The sequence below is a fragment of the Durotheca rogersii genome (assembly GCF_024521655.1).
Source record: "Durotheca rogersii strain YMJ 92031201 chromosome Unknown GGS23scaffold_3, whole genome shotgun sequence".
Lineage (NCBI taxonomy): Eukaryota > Fungi > Ascomycota > Sordariomycetes > Xylariales > Xylariaceae > Durotheca > Durotheca rogersii.
Window position 1 is genome coordinate 1,508,213 of NW_026251234.1, and position 17,331 is coordinate 1,525,543.

General features: G+C 56.3%; 4 protein-coding genes across 4 annotated transcripts; all 4 read right to left on the minus strand.

Moving 5' to 3' along the window:
• Positions 1-2,875: 2,875 nt before the first annotated feature.
• On the minus strand, positions 2,876-6,074 carry GGS23DRAFT_603000 (vacuolar protein-sorting protein BRO1; the record flags this gene model as incomplete). The annotated part of the gene is made up of 4 exons (XM_051519416.1): positions 2,876-3,997; positions 4,054-5,205; positions 5,300-5,729; positions 5,797-6,074. 4 exons carry the CDS (start codon positions 6,072-6,074, stop codon positions 2,876-2,878), a joined length of 2,982 nt encoding a protein of 993 aa, XP_051375477.1.
• A 2,324-nt stretch (positions 6,075-8,398) lies between these two features.
• On the minus strand, positions 8,399-10,132 carry GGS23DRAFT_603001 (uncharacterized protein; the record flags this gene model as incomplete). Its single annotated transcript, XM_051519417.1, has 3 exons — positions 8,399-8,594; positions 8,652-9,880; positions 9,941-10,132. 3 exons carry the CDS (start codon positions 10,130-10,132, stop codon positions 8,399-8,401), a joined length of 1,617 nt encoding a protein of 538 aa, XP_051375478.1.
• A 1,765-nt stretch (positions 10,133-11,897) lies between these two features.
• On the minus strand, positions 11,898-12,873 carry GGS23DRAFT_288119 (uncharacterized protein). The gene is made up of 2 exons (XM_051512615.1): positions 12,455-12,873; positions 11,898-12,389 (listed from the first exon to the last, which is right to left on the minus strand). Exons 1-2 carry the CDS (start codon positions 12,692-12,694, stop codon positions 12,063-12,065), a joined length of 567 nt encoding a protein of 188 aa, XP_051375479.1. The 5' UTR covers positions 12,695-12,873; the 3' UTR covers positions 11,898-12,062.
• Positions 12,874-14,473: 1,600 nt separating this feature from the next.
• Positions 14,474-16,295, minus strand: GGS23DRAFT_603002 (alpha/beta-hydrolase; the record flags this gene model as incomplete). The annotated part of the gene is made up of 2 exons (XM_051519418.1): positions 14,474-14,508; positions 15,251-16,295. 2 exons carry the CDS (start codon positions 16,293-16,295, stop codon positions 14,474-14,476), a joined length of 1,080 nt encoding a protein of 359 aa, XP_051375480.1.
• Between the last annotated feature and the right edge of the window lie 1,036 nt (positions 16,296-17,331).

The following is a 17,331-nucleotide window of genomic DNA, read 5'->3' on the forward strand; positions in this document are numbered from 1 at the left end:
GAAGGCGACCTTATAGCATAGGCGGACGGGGTCTCGGGCGAGTCTGGACTAGGGCCAAGGGAAATGAGGTGCACTGGATGGCCAAGACGACGGGGCAGCGGTACAAACTGAAGGGCCGCAGCAATGAAACAACGCGGGGCGCCTCCGAGGGGATGCAGCAAGCTGTCGACTGGCTTCGCGGCCAAGGTTGCGTCAAGCGAGCAGAGAGACGGCGATGGCAATGGCGGATGGTGGTGCGAGAGTAAGCGGGATGCAGAAGAGGTCTGACGCAGACGGACGGGCGGTGGCTCCCATCGATGGCCAACAGGAGACAAAGTCGGTAGATGTAGAGGGGAAAGCTCTGGTAGCTCGGGTCACACGGCTGCCATTGGTTCAGAGCGAAGCCATACACCGTACATGATCATCAATGCCTCCGGCGGCATCGAGATACGGTCGTGCAATAGGCAAGAAGGGGTAAGGGTGTCTGGAACAGCGCCAATGGCTGGCGGGTGTCGAGGAGTTGCTGGAGGTATACCAGGGTAGGTGGATGTGCGGATGTACGTATGGATGGATGAATGAATGTATAGGTAGAGAGCGAGGGCAGCGGGAGGCGAGGGCGATAGGAAGAAATGATCAAATCCCCAGACCGGATAAGTCGATATTAAGTCAGCCAGCCAGCCAGTCTCTCGATGCATCGCTCGAATGTAATGGTTTTTTCCCTTCGATGTTTTCTCAGCTAGTAACTTACTATGTACATACGACAGCATACGTACATATACCCATATGTGCATAGCTGAGGTCCCTCCTTTGCCGAGTTAGCGGTGTCGGCGCCCACCACGCAACGTGCCCTCCCCCTCCCTCCCCCACCTAAATCCACTAAATCGAGGGTCCGCCGAGTCACGGCGCGGGCGGCCATAGGCCTAGAAAAACAACCCCTACCAGCCGGTCGGTCCAATCACGTGTCGAATTCGCCGACTTTACGGGGATACGACAGAACAGAGCAGCTTTACAGCTGGCACTAGCAGCTTACTTTGCTTCCAATTCTTTAGCGCACCTCGGTGGAAGTTAAGCGGTACCTACCGAACCCCCCGGTCACTAACATCGAGTAGGTACCTATTGAGTATACCTGTTGTCTCTCTAGGTAGGTACGTAAATCACCCATGTAGGAGGTACCTACCTCTCTGTGATTATTGATAGGAGGCATCAGGTTAGGTACCTACATGTGTTATACGATTCCATAACAGTACATACCTCGCCTAGTATAAACAGGTGGCCATCGAATTTCCGGTGCTCAATACCTTCGGCACCCCTCCCGTAGGTATCTACGTGTAGGCAGATAGGGGTGTATCGCACCCACGCTAATTCCCTATGCAACTCCGCTGTGCCCCTACGGACGGGTCCAATCGCCAACCCGGAGCCGAGTTTCCGCGGCGAAGCAGAAGCAGAGAGCAGAGAAGCACGCAACGAAGAAGCCAAAAAGCGGTTCGATCGAGAGCCAGAGAGAGAGCGTGCATCTTGGATTCTCCGGCTGCCGCGTTCTCCTCGCCCTCCTCCTCCTCCTGTGCCGCATCAGTCCAAGATCTCTCCGTCGACCTCCCATCCACTCATCCGCCCATACGCACCTCCTGGTAGGCTGGCCCGGCCTGGCCAGCGGAGCGATGTGGTGATGTGCCATGCCATGCCATGCCAACTGTCTTGCATTGCATAAACGACCGGTCGGTCCACCGACACCAAAAATCGACCCAAGGGGCTGCCCGCGCTCGCGCTCGCGCCCACACGCACGCGCTTTGCGCACCTTACCTATCTTCCTTCCTACCTACATCAGACAGCGCCGTAGGTGAGGCACGTAGACATCGTAGGTAGGAGGTATGTATCTGCCCATGTTCTACCTATGTAGGTATGAGGTATGTATGTGCGGACGCACGGGTGGCCCTCGAGAACAACAACCCCCCCCCTTCTCGTCGAACATTGCCTCCCGTCCTTCGGAGCTGAGATGCACACCACACACACACACACCCCTACACGCACGTCGGCCACCGCCACCACCAAAACCATCAACAAACAACCCACTCCTCCCTACCGAAGCGCACGCGTTTGTGTAAACGTAAAAAGCACCTTGCCTCTCCTATCGGCCTAGTCTAGGGATCCTCCGGGCCGTATCTACCCCTCCCCCTCCCTTCTCTCTCTCTCGCTCTCCTCGCCCGTTCACCCAGGTCGCCCGCCCGGTCGGGCCGTATGTACGTCCACGTAGCCGGCGGCTCGTTCGGGCGGCCCTTCCGTTCTCGTGCGCGACCTCTCCCTTCACCCCCTCATTTCGACCACTTACTTAACCTACCTACGCCTGTACGCACTTACGTATCCAGCTAGTGGTACAAGTCGCGATACAGGTATGTAGGCACTTTTACATATGTGCTCACTAACGAGGGGAAGGCGGGGCGCGGGGGCGGGGCGGAAGACGACGGTGACGACGATCACGAGACGGCAACGTTCGGGTAACCTTACTTTCTATTTGACTATGGCGTATGTGTATACGGACAGGTGAGAGAACCCGTTCGTGTGAGGTCGGCCGGTAAGTGTTATATCGGCATGCCTAGGGCATCACGTCAGAGGACGTACCTCCTACCTAGGCCAGATCGGGGCCCTGTGTCCCGGTATTCATTCTGATAACCCCTTTCCGGCATCAGCGGACCGTTATTCACACATCCGGAGCACTTGGGTTGTAGAGGCGACGCGTGGTCAACTTCCATGTTGGTATCTTCAAAGTAATTGCTACTTTAACGAGTTTTTCTCTTCGCTTATCAACGACCACAACCAGGTAGGCTTTGCAAAAAGGAAACAAAAAATCTAGACTTCATTACGAGCGTTTCCTCATCATGACCGTAATTAGGCTCTAGCTCTACTTCCAAGCGTTTAGCCCTGCCCACGGGTCGTTGTGCTGTGACTGCGGCTGCGATGATCGAGAGGTCGAGCTCTGGGGACCGCTGTATGGATAATCCTGTGGTTGCTGAGAGTATATCGTCTGCTGCGGGCCTAGTGGTGGTGGTCCCCGAGGTGGCGGAGGCGGCACGAACCCCGGAGGCACATACTGCGACGTTTGACCTTGTGGGTTCCCGTAAGTGCTATACTGATTTTGCGTGAAGGACGTTTGTGATGGCGGGGGAGAAGCCGGCCCTCTCCCGCCTAGTCCGAGCCCGAAGGTAGACTGGTTCGGCGGCGGCGAGGCAGGGCCGGGATTTCGGCCCCAACTGCTGGGATTGTACGCCGTCTGCCCAAACGCCGGGTTATTCGCCTGCGGATTGGGCGCGTAGGATGGCTGCGGCGTCGACGTATAGGTGGTGCTTGGCGGAGGGCTGGAATATCCGGGATAGTTGGCCTGGCTCGGTGGTGGGGACGTTGGCATCTGATATTGACCGGTGATGTTAGTTTGCGGATATCGAGCAGTACTTGAAAAGGATAGCGGCGCTGGCACGGGCCGGGCCGAGCCCGGTTTCGACGGCGGTGATGGATTCGGTTCCATAGATATTCGCTCCATGAGACCACGGATTCTTTCTCGCTCAGCCTCGGCTTGAGCATTCTTATTCGCTGCCATCTCCTGTTCAATCTGGCTGAGAAATTGCGCCCCCTCCGATCTCCTGTTGTTAACGAAAGTCTCCACGTTCTTTTCGAGGCTATCGACCGTCTCCTTCATCTCCGTGTACCAATTTTTCGCGCTCTGCAAGCCAGATTCGAGGTCGAGAAACTCTTGGTATGCCCTCTTGTATCTGTTTACCGCAGAGCTTCTCTGTCGTTGGATCGACTCATACTTGCTCTGCTCCGAGCGCACGCGCTTGTCCTGGAGGAGATGGTTGAACGACGCTGTGAGCTCCTTCATCAACGACGACTGCTTATGGTTTGCCTGGAGGAGCCGGGTCTGGTGAGGGCGGAACTTCTCTAGTTCAGATTGAAACAGCTCCTTTTCGTAGTTCGGTATTGACTTTTTATTCAAGATGAGAATTTGCGAGATATCGTCGTTGTGGACCTAATCCCGTCAGTTATTAGTGCCCACAAGCGGAAATCCTAGGACTAGCAACCCACCTTCTCCTTGAGATCCTTCAGTACCTGGTTCCGTTCCCTCTTCACTAAGTTTAACTTCTTCAGAATGTCTTCGACCCTGTTTATCTGCTCTACTACGCTCGGGCTGCCATCATCGAAATCGTCATCAAGCAAATTCGGCTCGCCTCCAGCGGGGCTTATTGCGCTACCGGATTTCGCGCCGAATTTGCTAACCGCTCTTTGGAAGAAAGCATCGACGCCGCCGGTTTCGGCCGCGTTCCGCATATCTTCGAAGTCTACCTCGTTCTGTCGGAATTTGGAGTATAGCTGAGCATCGCTCTTTGCCGCCTCGTCCAACGCCTCCCGATAGTTCCGAATGTTCCCTCTTAGGGTGGTAGTAAGTCTTGAGCTGGGCTGCTGTGTCCATTCACCCTCGTATTTTGACCGCATCTTCTCACAAACACTCTCCTCCATGTCAAGCTGCTTCGAGGACCTGTCCAGAACCGTCATGATCGCGTCCTTGTCTATGCGTAACGTGTCAAAGATCGAGATGGGATTCTCGTGACCCGCAACGTCGTCACACCATGTCCGGAAATCCTCGTCCGGAGCGATGTCTTGGTCGATGCCTCCCTTTAGCACCTGCAGAGCGCCCGGTAGTCTGAGGTAGTCCAAGCTTGCTGCCATTTCGCTATTGGCCAGGTCGACCCTCTCGGTCTCTGCGCGCACTAACTTCGCCTTCTCTTCGTCGTATAAACTTGCCGATTCTGTGACCGCGAAAGGGACAATCTTAGCGAACAAGTCTGGACCGGTGATGCGCTGAATATCCTGGCCGGCATACAGTTCGTTTACTGGTATCGGCTTCGCAGCAGGGAGCTTCGGCACCGGAACTAGACTAGCCTCCGTCGGGACGGTCTGATGGTAGATATAGTCGTTGTCCTTAATCAGCCCTTTAAGTTTCTCCTGAATCGTAGTTAGGTTCCGTTTTGTGATTTCTGCTAGTAGCGTGCCCGTGTCGGTGCTTAGGTTCGAGCTGGGCGGCATAGTGCTAGGAAAATTGTTGGCCAGCCTGTTGGCTTCCTTCGCTTGGGTTTCGGCGGTGGTAAGCCTCGCAACAGCAACGCCGTACGAATTTGCATCTTCATCGGCAAGCGCTTGATAATACTGGGCATTTGCGCTCATCAAACTCGCTTTTATCTAAATATGTGAGGTCAGTTGCATTCATCCCCTGTCTAGGCCCACAGACGGCGTGGTGCTATGGTGTTCAGAAGGGAGGGCTGGTGTGCCATACCTGAATGAAGAAAAGCCAGACTTTCTCGAAGATGGCCTTATTAACGTTCTCCTGAACGCCTTCGAGGGCCTGCTGATACAGGTACGCGGCCTGGCTAGACAGCTTTGCTAGCAGCCCGACCTTCTTCTGGTCGGCGACCTGTCTCTCGAGGAAGATTTCCTGGGCTTGCGCAAGCATTATCTGAATCAGGGTTTTGACGGTATCCCTGCTTAAATCAGACGATGGTGCATGTAGGAAATTCTCGTTTATGTAGGTGAACATGCCGGCGGAGGCTTGGAAAGAGTGGTAAGCGGTCTTGAGGCCCGCCTCCTCGGACCGGGTTTGGTTGGCGGCATGGCAAGATAGGACGGCGGATATGTTGAAGATGATAGAGGCCTTCTCAAACGCAAGCGAGTACTGAGAAGTGGACTTGTGCGTAAAGGCGTCAAACCTACAGTTCCCCGGTTAGAATAATTGCACTCTACCCGAAACCCGCATTTACGTGGCGTTTGCCATACCAAGTGAAGGATATCTTGATATGTTGCTCGTCGACGGGGAAGCGGAGGTCTAGCAACTCGAGCTGGCCGTAGTATCTGTACAACAAGTCTCTCCCAGCGGTGCTGTCCTTGCCGGCACCTCTCATGTCCTGACGCAACCGGTTGAGCGTAGCGCACTCCTCGGCATATCGGTCCGGGTCGTCTCCGTAACTATCTCTAATGTATGTCTTTAGCGGGGTAACCCAGTCGATCTCGTTGGTGGCCTTCAGAGGCACCGAGATCATAGGAGTCTGCGTCATGGTGGACGGTGCGGGTTGGTGTAGTCGTCGGAGGGAACGCGCGCTTCATAAACTCTGGGCGTATTCTCCCCCCCTCTGCCCTCGAGCTACGGAGATCCGCCCCTCGTAGATAATAAGCAGGTAGCGAGTGTCGTGACAGTACCGCCGTGTAGTCTCCGTTGTAGGCTATGGCGAGATGCGAGAGGTTGGATGTGGGGTCGATGCTAGGGAATGCTGGGCTGATGACGACCACTTCGCCTCGAGGAGGTCACGCTTCTGTGCGCAGGGAACCGAATACCCACTCTCGGGTAGGAACTGGGTTCGGGATCAGTTTTATCGAAGTCGGTGCGTGCTAGCAGTCAGTGTGTCCGCCGACATGCTGTCGCTAGGGGGGCGATTTCGGAAATGGAGGCGCGCTAGGTAGTTAAACAAGCAAGGTGGAAGTGAGGGACGGGAGATGGGGAGGTCTGCAACCCGACGGTGCCGCTTCGCAACCTGAGGACCGTTGAAGAACAAGGAACGGCCTAGAGAAAATCGGACAGGGTCAATGAAGATGACGCATGGGCTGAGGGGACATGCGGCGCGGATGCGAACGCAGTTGGGTGACCATGCGAACAGAGGATTGAGGCTTGTACGGTTGACCTGATGGGTTGGTAGACGACAGGTATGAGGTAACGCTTGACGGAGGTAGGAGGCGGGTAGGTTAGGTCAGGTCAGCAGCAAGCTGGCTAAAGATACCTAGGTACCTGGTAGAGAGGTACCTAAGGTACTATATTACCACGACCACATAAGATATGACCAGATAGGGCACAGCGACAGCCCGGCGAAATACCTCTGGTACCTGCCTAGGCACCGAGGGTACTTCTGGTACATTGGACGGTACCAGATGGCAGTAGCCAGTTCACCTCATGGTGGGGAATGAGGGGAGCGATAGACTTGATCCCGCTATACCGGGCCAGTCGGGTAGATCACCAGCACATTCTTTCCTAGACGCCCTTTTCACCTTTGTTTCCAAGCTGGCTTGATTGGATATGGGAGACGCAGCATGGCGGTCAAGGACTGAGGGCTTTGGCACAGGTGCCTCTAGCTCGCCTAACGACACACGCCGTAGTGCCGTACCCAACCATTGGAGGCGTCACCCGCGACTAGAATGTATACCCGGTCAATACCCACCTCCCTGTCTGGGCCACCCTGCTATACCCCCCGCCGACGATGCTGGGATCGTAACGGAGCGCCGGTTTACACGCGGCCAAACCGAGGAACAGCATGTTCGTCTTACGGGGAAACGTCAGGCCTCGGGCAACGACAGCCTTTTCCCCTCTCCTTCCGCCCCTCCTCTTAGCAGTGTCTATAAAACCAGTATTCCGTCCGCTGCCGTGGATAGGACCAGAGCGCAGTAGAGATCGTGTTGGAGACGGAGCGAGGGCACACTTATGCAGGTGACAAGCCCATCCACCAGGGCGGGGGAGGCCTTCTATCGTGTGCCATTGGTTGTGACGGGCTGTCCCTCCTCGACTTCGCGGCGGCTAACTTCGTGTCCTCGCGGCACCCCCCCCAAATGTCATCTTCCAAGATCGACGAAGGCGAGGAGAGACGCTGGCGCGTATCGGGCCGCCGTTGCAACCCTATTCTTACCTTGGAGTCGTTACTTATCGTCGTTTGGTCGACGATCACACACACACACACGTAGCTATACGCATAATTCTCATTCTTTCATTCCCCCCCTTCCCTCTCAGTTGCCGCCGCCGCGGTAGGCGGCTCATCTAACTACGCGGCCCGTTCTGCAGCCGCCTGCGAGCTATTGTACTACCAACCAGCTACATGCATGTATGTAAGATGGAATGATTGATATCTATCTCTCAGATCGAGCTACATACATGCGTCGTGCTGATAACGAGCAAGTAACAAGTATGTAGGCAAAGACATCTGAGCTGCGCGAGCTCGTATATCCCGTGGAACCCAGCTACATGGAACATAGACCTGCGACCGGCCGAGGTCGTACTCGTTAGGTACATATCCGCTTGAATTGAGGAGAGTGGCGGGCGCGGCCTCGCGCTACTTGACGTGGCTTGCCGTACCGAAGATGGACGCCTATACAAACCACTATACACGAGACTCCGAACATCGAGGCGCGCAAGACTGCTCTCGCCAGTAAGTCAGGCCCCCCCCCCATCCCTCGGGCGCCCGAGTGTCACCGGTATGACCTCAACACCGTCCATGCAGCGAGAATTATCTACCTTCTCTATTGCAGGCGTTACGTTCGTGTGGTTAACTGTCTCTTAACCGCACGGCTATTGTACATGCTTCCCATGGTCTAGGTACGACGGCCGGGTGTGGGCTCGGCCTCAGCCCGAACCGGACCCGGACTCTTTCTTGGGCTCTTCGTTCTTGCCGGTCTTCTTCTGCTCGCCGGAAGCTTTCTGCCCGGGGTATTGGTGGCCTGGGTGGTTCGTGAGATTGTGCCATATGGACTTCAGGAATCCTTCGTTTCTATGTGTTTGGGGGTCGTCGTCTCTTCCTGCTTCCCCGGGCGAGGAGGATCTGTGACGTTATGTTAGTTGCGTCCGCGTTTCAGACTGGAGCTGCTCGCTTGCTTACTCGGGCATCTTGACGTTCATGATCCGTCTCGCTGTCTTGTCTCCCATCTCGTCTGCGAGCATCTCTATGATCGTCCTCTGGTTGGCGGAGAGGTACTTTGGCATCGTGACCCGGAACTCCACCTTGAGGTCTCCTACCAAATTGCGTCGGGTACCTAACTTCTTCATGCCGAGTCCGGGCAGTGTTATCTTGTCACCTGTGCTTGTGCCGGTCGCCACCTTCACGTTGACTGACCCGTCTAGAGTAGGAACCGTCGTGTCGCCACCTAGGATGGCGGTAGTCAATGGGATGCTTGCCGTATATAGAATATCCGAACCCGCCCGCTTGAACTTCGGATCGGACGCGACTCGGATGAGGACGTAGAGGTCGCCCCGAGCGGTCTTGACATTTCCATCCGTATGGCCGCCGGTCACCGGCGCATCGCCTTCTCCGTCCACCCGTAGCCTCATTCCGTCTTCGATTCCCGCTGGAATATCCACGGTGATGGTCTGGTCCTCTCTCTTGACACCATTGCCACCACACGTTCGACAGTCTGATCCTCTTGGCGTGACTTGGCCCGTGCCGCCGCAAGCGCCGCAGGTAGACGCCATCTGGAAACCTCCAGACATGAAATGCACCTGTGTGCCGGTGCCGTTGCAGTCTCTGCATTCTACTCGCTTAGTGCCCGGCCGCAACCCACTTCCGGAACAACTGGTACACTGGACTAGGGGGTGTATTTCGATTGTCTTGGTTGCCCCCCTCGCCGCTTCCATAAACGATATGTTCGTTTGGATCTCGATGTTCTCTCCTACGGCAACTTCTCGGGCGAAGGGGTTCTTGCCAGAGCGGCCTCCGCCGAAAGGACCCGCACGTCCACCTGTAAATGCGGAAAACAAGTCATCAAAGTTGATGTTGGCGCCGAAGCCCCCCTCTCCCGTGAACCCTTCGAAGGGGTTTCCCGCGCCTCCTGTGAAGGGGTTCCCCTCCGCAGGTTGGCCATTCGCGTCAAAGGCGGCGGCGCCGAATCGGTCATACTGCTCCCTCTTTTGCGGGTCCGAGAGGATCTCGTATGCGAACTGGATTTCGCCAAACTTGTCTTTGGCCGTGGGGTCCTTGTTGGTATCCGGGTGGAACTTCTTCGCTAGGCCGTAGTAGGCTTTCTTGATCTCGGCCGTCGAAGCCGATTTGTCTACACCCAACGCTCGATACGGATCTTTGATCGCGAGAGGATGTGGGGTAGCGTGGAAGGGCTACATGGGAAAAAGTTTAGCAGGGGCGGGGACCTGAGAAGGTGAAAACAGGCAACATACCCGTCTATAAGGAGCAGCCGGGCGTATAGGCCTCGCCGGCACATTCCGCGGCCTTCTCGTGGACAGGGAAGAGAGGGTACTGCTCTGGGGGCGCCTTCGCAGGCTCTCTCGTAACCTCTGCCTCCGACAAATTTGAACGGGGGAGAGGATGCGCGGCGGCAGCACCGCTTTCGCGAATAAAGTAGAATTCATTGAAGATGCCGTCTATTGCACGTGTCGACCAGTGAGTCCAGTAGGTTCACTCATGACATGTCCGGCAGGGTCGCGGGCGGCGCACGATAGAAACGATAGAAAAAAATTGAGGGTGGATAAAGTGCAGATAGAAGCTTGTCGCGATGACGATTGAACTTTTTTTTTTGGCGCTATGACCCGGTGCCGAATTAATGGGAAGATTCTCGATTTACCATTGCCCCCGCCTACATAGGTACCTACATAGCACTCCATCATCCAGCAGCGAGAGGTGCCCCGCCGATGCGGCCCACGCCACACGTCAACGCACCAGCCACAGCACCTAACACATTTCTCTCTACTAGGAGGTACTCACTCTAAAGTAGGGAGGTACCCAAGATAGAGACATCTTAAAGCTTGTATAGATGGCCTGGTTCAATCTTGGACCAATAGATGTCCGCTCAAAAATTGCTTCGAGTCAGATCGGACCTAAAGCAGCATAGTTGACAAGACTACTCGACACGTGGTGATTCGGTCTAAACGGTCGTGAATGAGGACCATGAGAGGAGGAGAAGGAGGAGGGGAGGGGAGGGTTCGGATCAATTGGACAGTTGACAGGTACGCGAGACACAACCACACGCTTTCGACTATAGCGCCAGCCCATCTGTAAGTTAAGTTCCCATTCTACGCTTCAAGTTGTTCATGGGGAATTGGAAGTGTGCGCCGTGGAGATCTAGGAGATGTCTCCTAAACGTGCGCAACCCCTAACCAGCAGCAGTACCTGTGTCGCGCCGCCTTTTCAACTCTGCGGTGCTGGCGGGAACATCCACGCCATCGAAGACACCGCGCAACACCCCGAAGAGCTTCCGTCTACATGAGGCGCTCTCCAGAGGGGTCCGGAACCAAACAGCTTCCACCTTGGAAACCGTCTACCTCCTACGCAAATCACGTTCGCAGCCGAGTATGCACCCCATCTTGCCCAAACTCCCCATCCGACGGCCCAATCCGCCGCCTCTATCCATCCCTCTACGAGGAATCCCCGGTGCGTCCACGAGAAGCCTACAATATCTCGCCTATTTCGGTATCACACCTACGTAGGTACCTACCATAGTATATGAGTAGTGTGGGTATAACCCGGTAGGATTACCTAAGTTCGGGGTTGGTTGCGCAGAGCTCGAGGCGATGCTACGTGCGGTACGGTACAAGGTCGCGCTAAGTCGGATGGGAATTAAAGGCCATTAGTAACAGGAAGTTGGAGCGCGTCCCGCGTGAGGGGTTCGAACCACCACTACCAGGGGGGAGGGGGGTGGAAACGGTGAAACTTGAAAAATCACCTGCCTACAAGAAACCCGGGTCCAGTGTGGCGGAGAGATAGGTAGGACCGAGGATATATGCATGCATGCAAGGAATAGGTAGGTATGTATTTACAAAAGATGTGGGTTGACGAGAAAGCACTCGGGTAAGGTTGACCGTGGACCTTACTTTTTGAGGGGGGGGAACAAAAAAGGGGGGCTTGGATGGGAGAAAGACCTGTGGGCAATGGAGCGGTGCTAATCGTACAATGGAATGGAATGTTGCAACAGATACAATGGTTGAAATTAATATGTACCCTATATACATGCATACAAACGCAAAGGCTCCGAAGCGAATGCTTATGGTGATCCTCTTAACCACAGGGCATCATCCATGTGCCCACTCCTCGGGGTCGTCGGCGGCCCCTGCTCCCTCAGCCATTGAGTCCCACCTAGCGCTAAAAAACTCCAGGACGATGCAAAAAATACAAGAAACAGAGGAACATTGGTGAGGGGGGAGGAGGGGGGGGGAGGAGGGTTGCTTCGGAGCCAGAACCCGGAGCAAGCTCGGCAGCACGATGGTATCTATCTATAACAGTACAGCGGTAGTAGAATCCAGACGCCAAACTAATGTCTCTATCCAGGGTATATACTCTTAAATGTTACGGCAACGGCGACGAATGCGGTGCATCTTTATTTCTTCGCACCCGCACGACGCCCGGATTCCGGACCTTGTGCACGAAGTCGACGATAATATCCGTCTCCTGGACGCCGAGCGCATTGAAGTGCTTCCTGACGGCTTTGGTCAGGCTCTCCTTGCTCTGTCGCCTGTACTGTTGTCTTCGTGCCATCGTGGGCGAACGCAGGCCGATGCCCGGCCGCGAGAGCACCCAGTGGTGATAGGGGTTTGCAAAGGCGGTCGGGGTGGAGAGGAGGTATTTGCGACGGTAATCGTGGAGGACATCTCGGTCGAAGGACTGCCAATGCAACTGGGAGCGACACGCTGTTAGCTAGTTCGAGCCCATCTACGGAAATTGCAGCATGGTGGTCCCACCCCAGGCGTCTGGCCCGGCTGCGTCGTGGGCGTTGGCGCTGTCAAGGCTAAGGAGCCGTTGACGGCGGCGACATCTCGGGGTTGCGATCCGGCGGAATTGCCAGCACGGCGAGACTTGCCATTCGGCTGGTGGTTATTGGGGCCGTGGCCGTGACCGGGGGCGTGGCCGTTTCGGTCTTTGACGCTCGCGGTCTCCGACTTTGCGTCGTCGTGGTTCACCTTGGATTTGGCTGGCGGCATTGGGGGTGGTTGCGGATCAGAGAGCAGAAGCGAGCGGCGAGGAGGGGATGGTCGAGCTTGGAGAGGTCATTCCAGAGGTAAGGAATGCACGAATAGAGGCGGAGATCGAGTGAAGACGAGTAAAGAGGTGAGAGGAGAGTCGGAATGAAGTCAGTCTCTGGCGATGCATCAGATGTGCAGGAGTCGAGGAGGAGAGAGGAGGGAAAAGGAAGGAAAAAAACAGCAGGTGAGCCGGCTATGCTATGTCGATCACCCACCCCTAACCAACACACTATCATTATTTTCCACTATGTGTGTACATAAAGTAGGGATGCTATTTTCTCATCAGCCATGACCAGGCAAATGGGTTCAGCCACCAATGACGACAGTGGAGCTCTATCGAACCACTTGCCGAGCATCGGACCCTGCATTTCCAGGTGGAGAAAAGGCACGAGAGCCCAGGTGGCTCGTGGCAACCGACTATCGATTATGGAAATGTCCGCTTAAACACATAAGCGCATACTTTAGGTACCTCCGACCCTAAGAGGTACCTTAGGTAAACTCATCACCGAATGTCGGGGCATTTCCAATTCTTCAATACTACTACTACCACCACCACTGTTGGCGGGGTTCCAGCCAGCGCCAGGCACCACCTATGACGGCAGAAGGGTTGTCGCGAAATTGTCATTTTCTCCCTTCCGCACCTGTCCATCCATCTCGCGCCGGCACGGCCCATTTCGCGCGAGTTATCCGTCATGCCAACCCAATCCGGAGCGGCTCTGGGTCTCCCTAGACGATGCGGAGATAGCCAATCCATCGTCTTCAGCATGGACCAACCCAACAAACCCAACCCCTCGACGGCATATGGTAGACGCGGGCGCGTGGGGCGGGCAGTGGGCAGATCGATCGTAAGTTAAGAGGCCAATGGGATTTGCTGTCGGCGAGTCGAGCACGAGACGTGAGTATAAGGCGCGCCCAGTGGTTGTTGGTGTGCAAATGCCTACCTGCCTGCGTCGTCTCGCTCGCCACCTCGACCGCTGCAATCCCAATAAAGACGTCCCGGGCTTGTAAAGCCTACGAGATGAGCGGGTATACACGAGGCGAATTAACCCAGTTGTCGACAAGTACTGGGAGCGCTAACAGCCCATATCTCCCGCCTCGCTGAGCGTTTGCGCGGGGTATTCCTGTCGCCAGTGTGAGGTATACCGGACATCATCCAGCCCCAGCCCTTCGAGGGTCTCACGGGATCAATTTCGTCGCGTTCTGCGTGCTCTTGGGAAATTTGGTGGCGAATAATCCTGAGAGTCAATGCTGGGTTCTACTGCGGCCAGGCCACGCCGAGGAGCATGAAGCTATAATAGCTATTTGCATCCCAAGTTTCAGCCCATGCCGCCAATGTCTGCTCCATTGCAGTCTTCTCGTGCCTTGGATAAACTGAGTTTCCTTGCCAGCGCGTCTTATACGATGGACGTATTCCCGACTGATGTTGTCTCGCTCTTACTAGGGCGTGATGGCTAGGGAAGGGAGGGGTGAGGGGGCGTACGCATTGTCAGTAAGCGTCGCAAGGCGGCCTTAATGAATACACGGTGGCGTTAGGCGTGAGAGGCCGTGTTCTAGATACAGCTATCGGGACGGACACACCGATAACCCAAACTATCCCGATATATCGAAAACCTTCACACGGTGGTCAGGTTGTGCCGTGTCTACTAGGTTGCGGCCATTGTGACAACGGGCCCCTAGCCACATATATAGTTTGCAATGGATATTTTGAAGACGCCCTGCTGGCGTTACCTACCTGGATTAGGTGGATGGGCTGGCAATCTTGCGCGGTTCCGCTATTGTCGACTCTCTATAAAAGGGCAGACTGTGAAAACCCCATGTGTCGAGAAAACCGCTACGCCGTCGCACGTCTCGATGTGATGGGATTCCGGTCAACAGGTGTACGCGCTACCGCCATTAGCACGCGAGTAAACGAGTAAGGCAATATTAAGGTCTGTTAGTGCCCTCAACTCGATATCCAGGCCACTCTGAAGCCAGGCCCGCGACGCACGGAGTGATGGGGAGGAAGAAGTAGTCACGACTAGATTCTAGGTAAAAGCTACCACCTACTAACGGCGAGGCGAGGTAACCAACCAACGAAGGGACGCAGTCCCCTAGATGCTCTAAGATAAGACGTATACAAAATTCTGTCGCCGTATGCCACCTACACAAGCGTAGCGTATGTAACCTTGCCTCCACGGTCGATCCAGGGCGTTAGGGTTCGGGCTTCAGCCATGCTACCGATGCACTACCGGACACGGTTCCATCCGACCGAGGCGCTACATAGCCCGCGGTACTTGGAAACGTTGTTTTGCAGACCTCTCTCCGTAACCCCATCGTGACAGGTTCCACGACCACAACCGGGTAATATCCGGGAGTCCCGCTTGCCCGTCCGACCCATCACACACCACACGAGGGGGAACAGCGAAACTTCCCGGGCGGCGCGACCAGCAGAGCCGGTGCATGCACCGAAGACGCGGAGAGGCTGCAGCGCTCCCGAACCACCCCCCCTTTCCCATTACTTTGTAGCAGGAGTACCAGTCTCGACGCGGTGGAGCAGATCCTGCACGAGCTCCGCGACCAGCACCGGGTCGTCCCTCTGGATGAAGTGCCCGCAGCCCGGGGCCGTGAGGGGGCCGCGCGCCCTGGCCTCCTCGGTGAGGCGCACTAGGCCCTCGTTGTACTGGCTCCACGCCGGGTTCATGAACGCGTTCGTCAGGCTCTTGGGAACGTTCATGGGGCCCCGCAGGCCCTCTTCCGCGAACGCCTCCCAGTCGTGCCCCACGACCGTGATCCACGGCCCCCCGCCCCCGCCCCCGCCCCCGTGGCCATCGTCATCCTCTAGCGGCGGGGGCCCCTCGAGCGCCGGCCGGTCCGCGTGCGGCAGCAGCGCCGCGATGCCGCGCCGGTCGAGGTGCTCTGGATTCGGCACCGAGGGGTGGAAGGCGGCAGCGTAATTAGCGCGCGTACGCCGCAGGTCCGCCACCGTCACGTCCGCCGGCAGGCACCCCGCGTCGAAGCCGGCGGCGTCCGGGTCCGGGAACACGGACACGAGGTCGCTGTTGGCCATGTTGCTGTCGAGCAGGAGCAGCGCCGCCGCGGCGCCCGGGTACGTCGACGCGTACAGCCGCGCGATCACGCAGCCCAGGCTGTTGCCGACGAAGACCAGGCTTGGAGGTGGCCTCCCTTTGCCGCGCTCGCTCGCGCCCTCCCCTACCCCCTCCCGTCCGTGTCCCAGAGCCGGAGCTATCCTCGTGCGCCAGACCTCGCGCACCAGCTTGCGCAGGTCGTGGACGATCTCGAGGATGTCGTGGGTGCCGTCATTGGACTCGTCGGCCGGGTCGCGGCCGGACTCGCCCTGGCCGTAGCGGTCGTAGGTGAGCATCGGCGGATGGTCCGCACCGTCCTCGACGCCCCACCGGCGCCGCAGCTCTTCCACGGTCACCCGCCACCCGGTCTGCGGCATGATGAGCCCGTTGAGAAAGACGACGAGGTGCGTCGCCGAGATGGGGCCCCGGCCCGGCGTGAGCCAGTACGAGAGTGGGACATCGGGCTTGTGGGGAAGGCGAATGGATTCGGTCATCCCGGTCTGCTTCAGTCCTTTATTTACGTACTTTACAAAATAAAATAAAATAAAATAAAAAACAAGCGGGAGATGTACGTAAGCCAAGGTGATGGCTATTTCATCCCCACCCCGTTTCTACTTTTAGCAGATCTTCTCGGCAGACGGAGATTGGCATTGCTACGTGCCCAAGCACATAAGTGTTGGATACGAGGTCTCTCGCGAGGCATTGTTAAAATCGGATGGCTGAGACATGGTGGCTTGAAAAAGGAGCCACATGGACCTGGATCACTACCATTTCCTTACCTGGATTGTCTTAGGATGGGCTTTGGTGTTACCAGTGTCATCGTCGCCGTGTGGGAAGGGGAGGAGGGTGTCGCCGGGGATCCTATCCGATAGGGTAACGAACCACCCAAAGCCTAGTCCTGTGTGGGAGTGAATCAGCCATGTCACACGTTATCCGCCTATCCAGCAGTAAGCCGGTGCTGTCGGCGGTCTACACCATGCAATGGTACCTGGCTTTCTTGCTGCACACTTGCTACACACGCACCCGTCGACGTTATCACGAGCGAGCCGATTATGTACCTAAGTCAGACAGATACAGGTAGGCAGGCAAGGACCGCCTTTTCATTGCTTGGGAGGGACCTGCACGTAGTCGATGTCTGCGCAATCGTCCTACCGCGCGGCCTCTGCGGACCGGGGCGGGCTCCAACCAGATGAATTGCTAGTAATTATCGATGGGGTCTCGGGAATTCACCAGGTGCCTCTGGCAAGCATGCCCTCATCGAGAACCTCAGGTGCAGAGCCGATCGCAGAGCTCGCGCGGGCGAACACTCGCCTTACATCCAGTTCGTCGATTACCACTCGGGGGGGCATCGTTTAGTCGCACCGAACACGTCCCACACGTTATGTTGAATCGGTTTGTGTACGGTAGGGGGAGCGGGACTAACTGCCATCGACATCTCCACCACATCTGCAAGACACTGCAAGGGTAGCGGAGACTACTCATGCTTCATGGATGTTGCTGCGGTGGCATTTAGCGTGCGGCAAAGTAAAG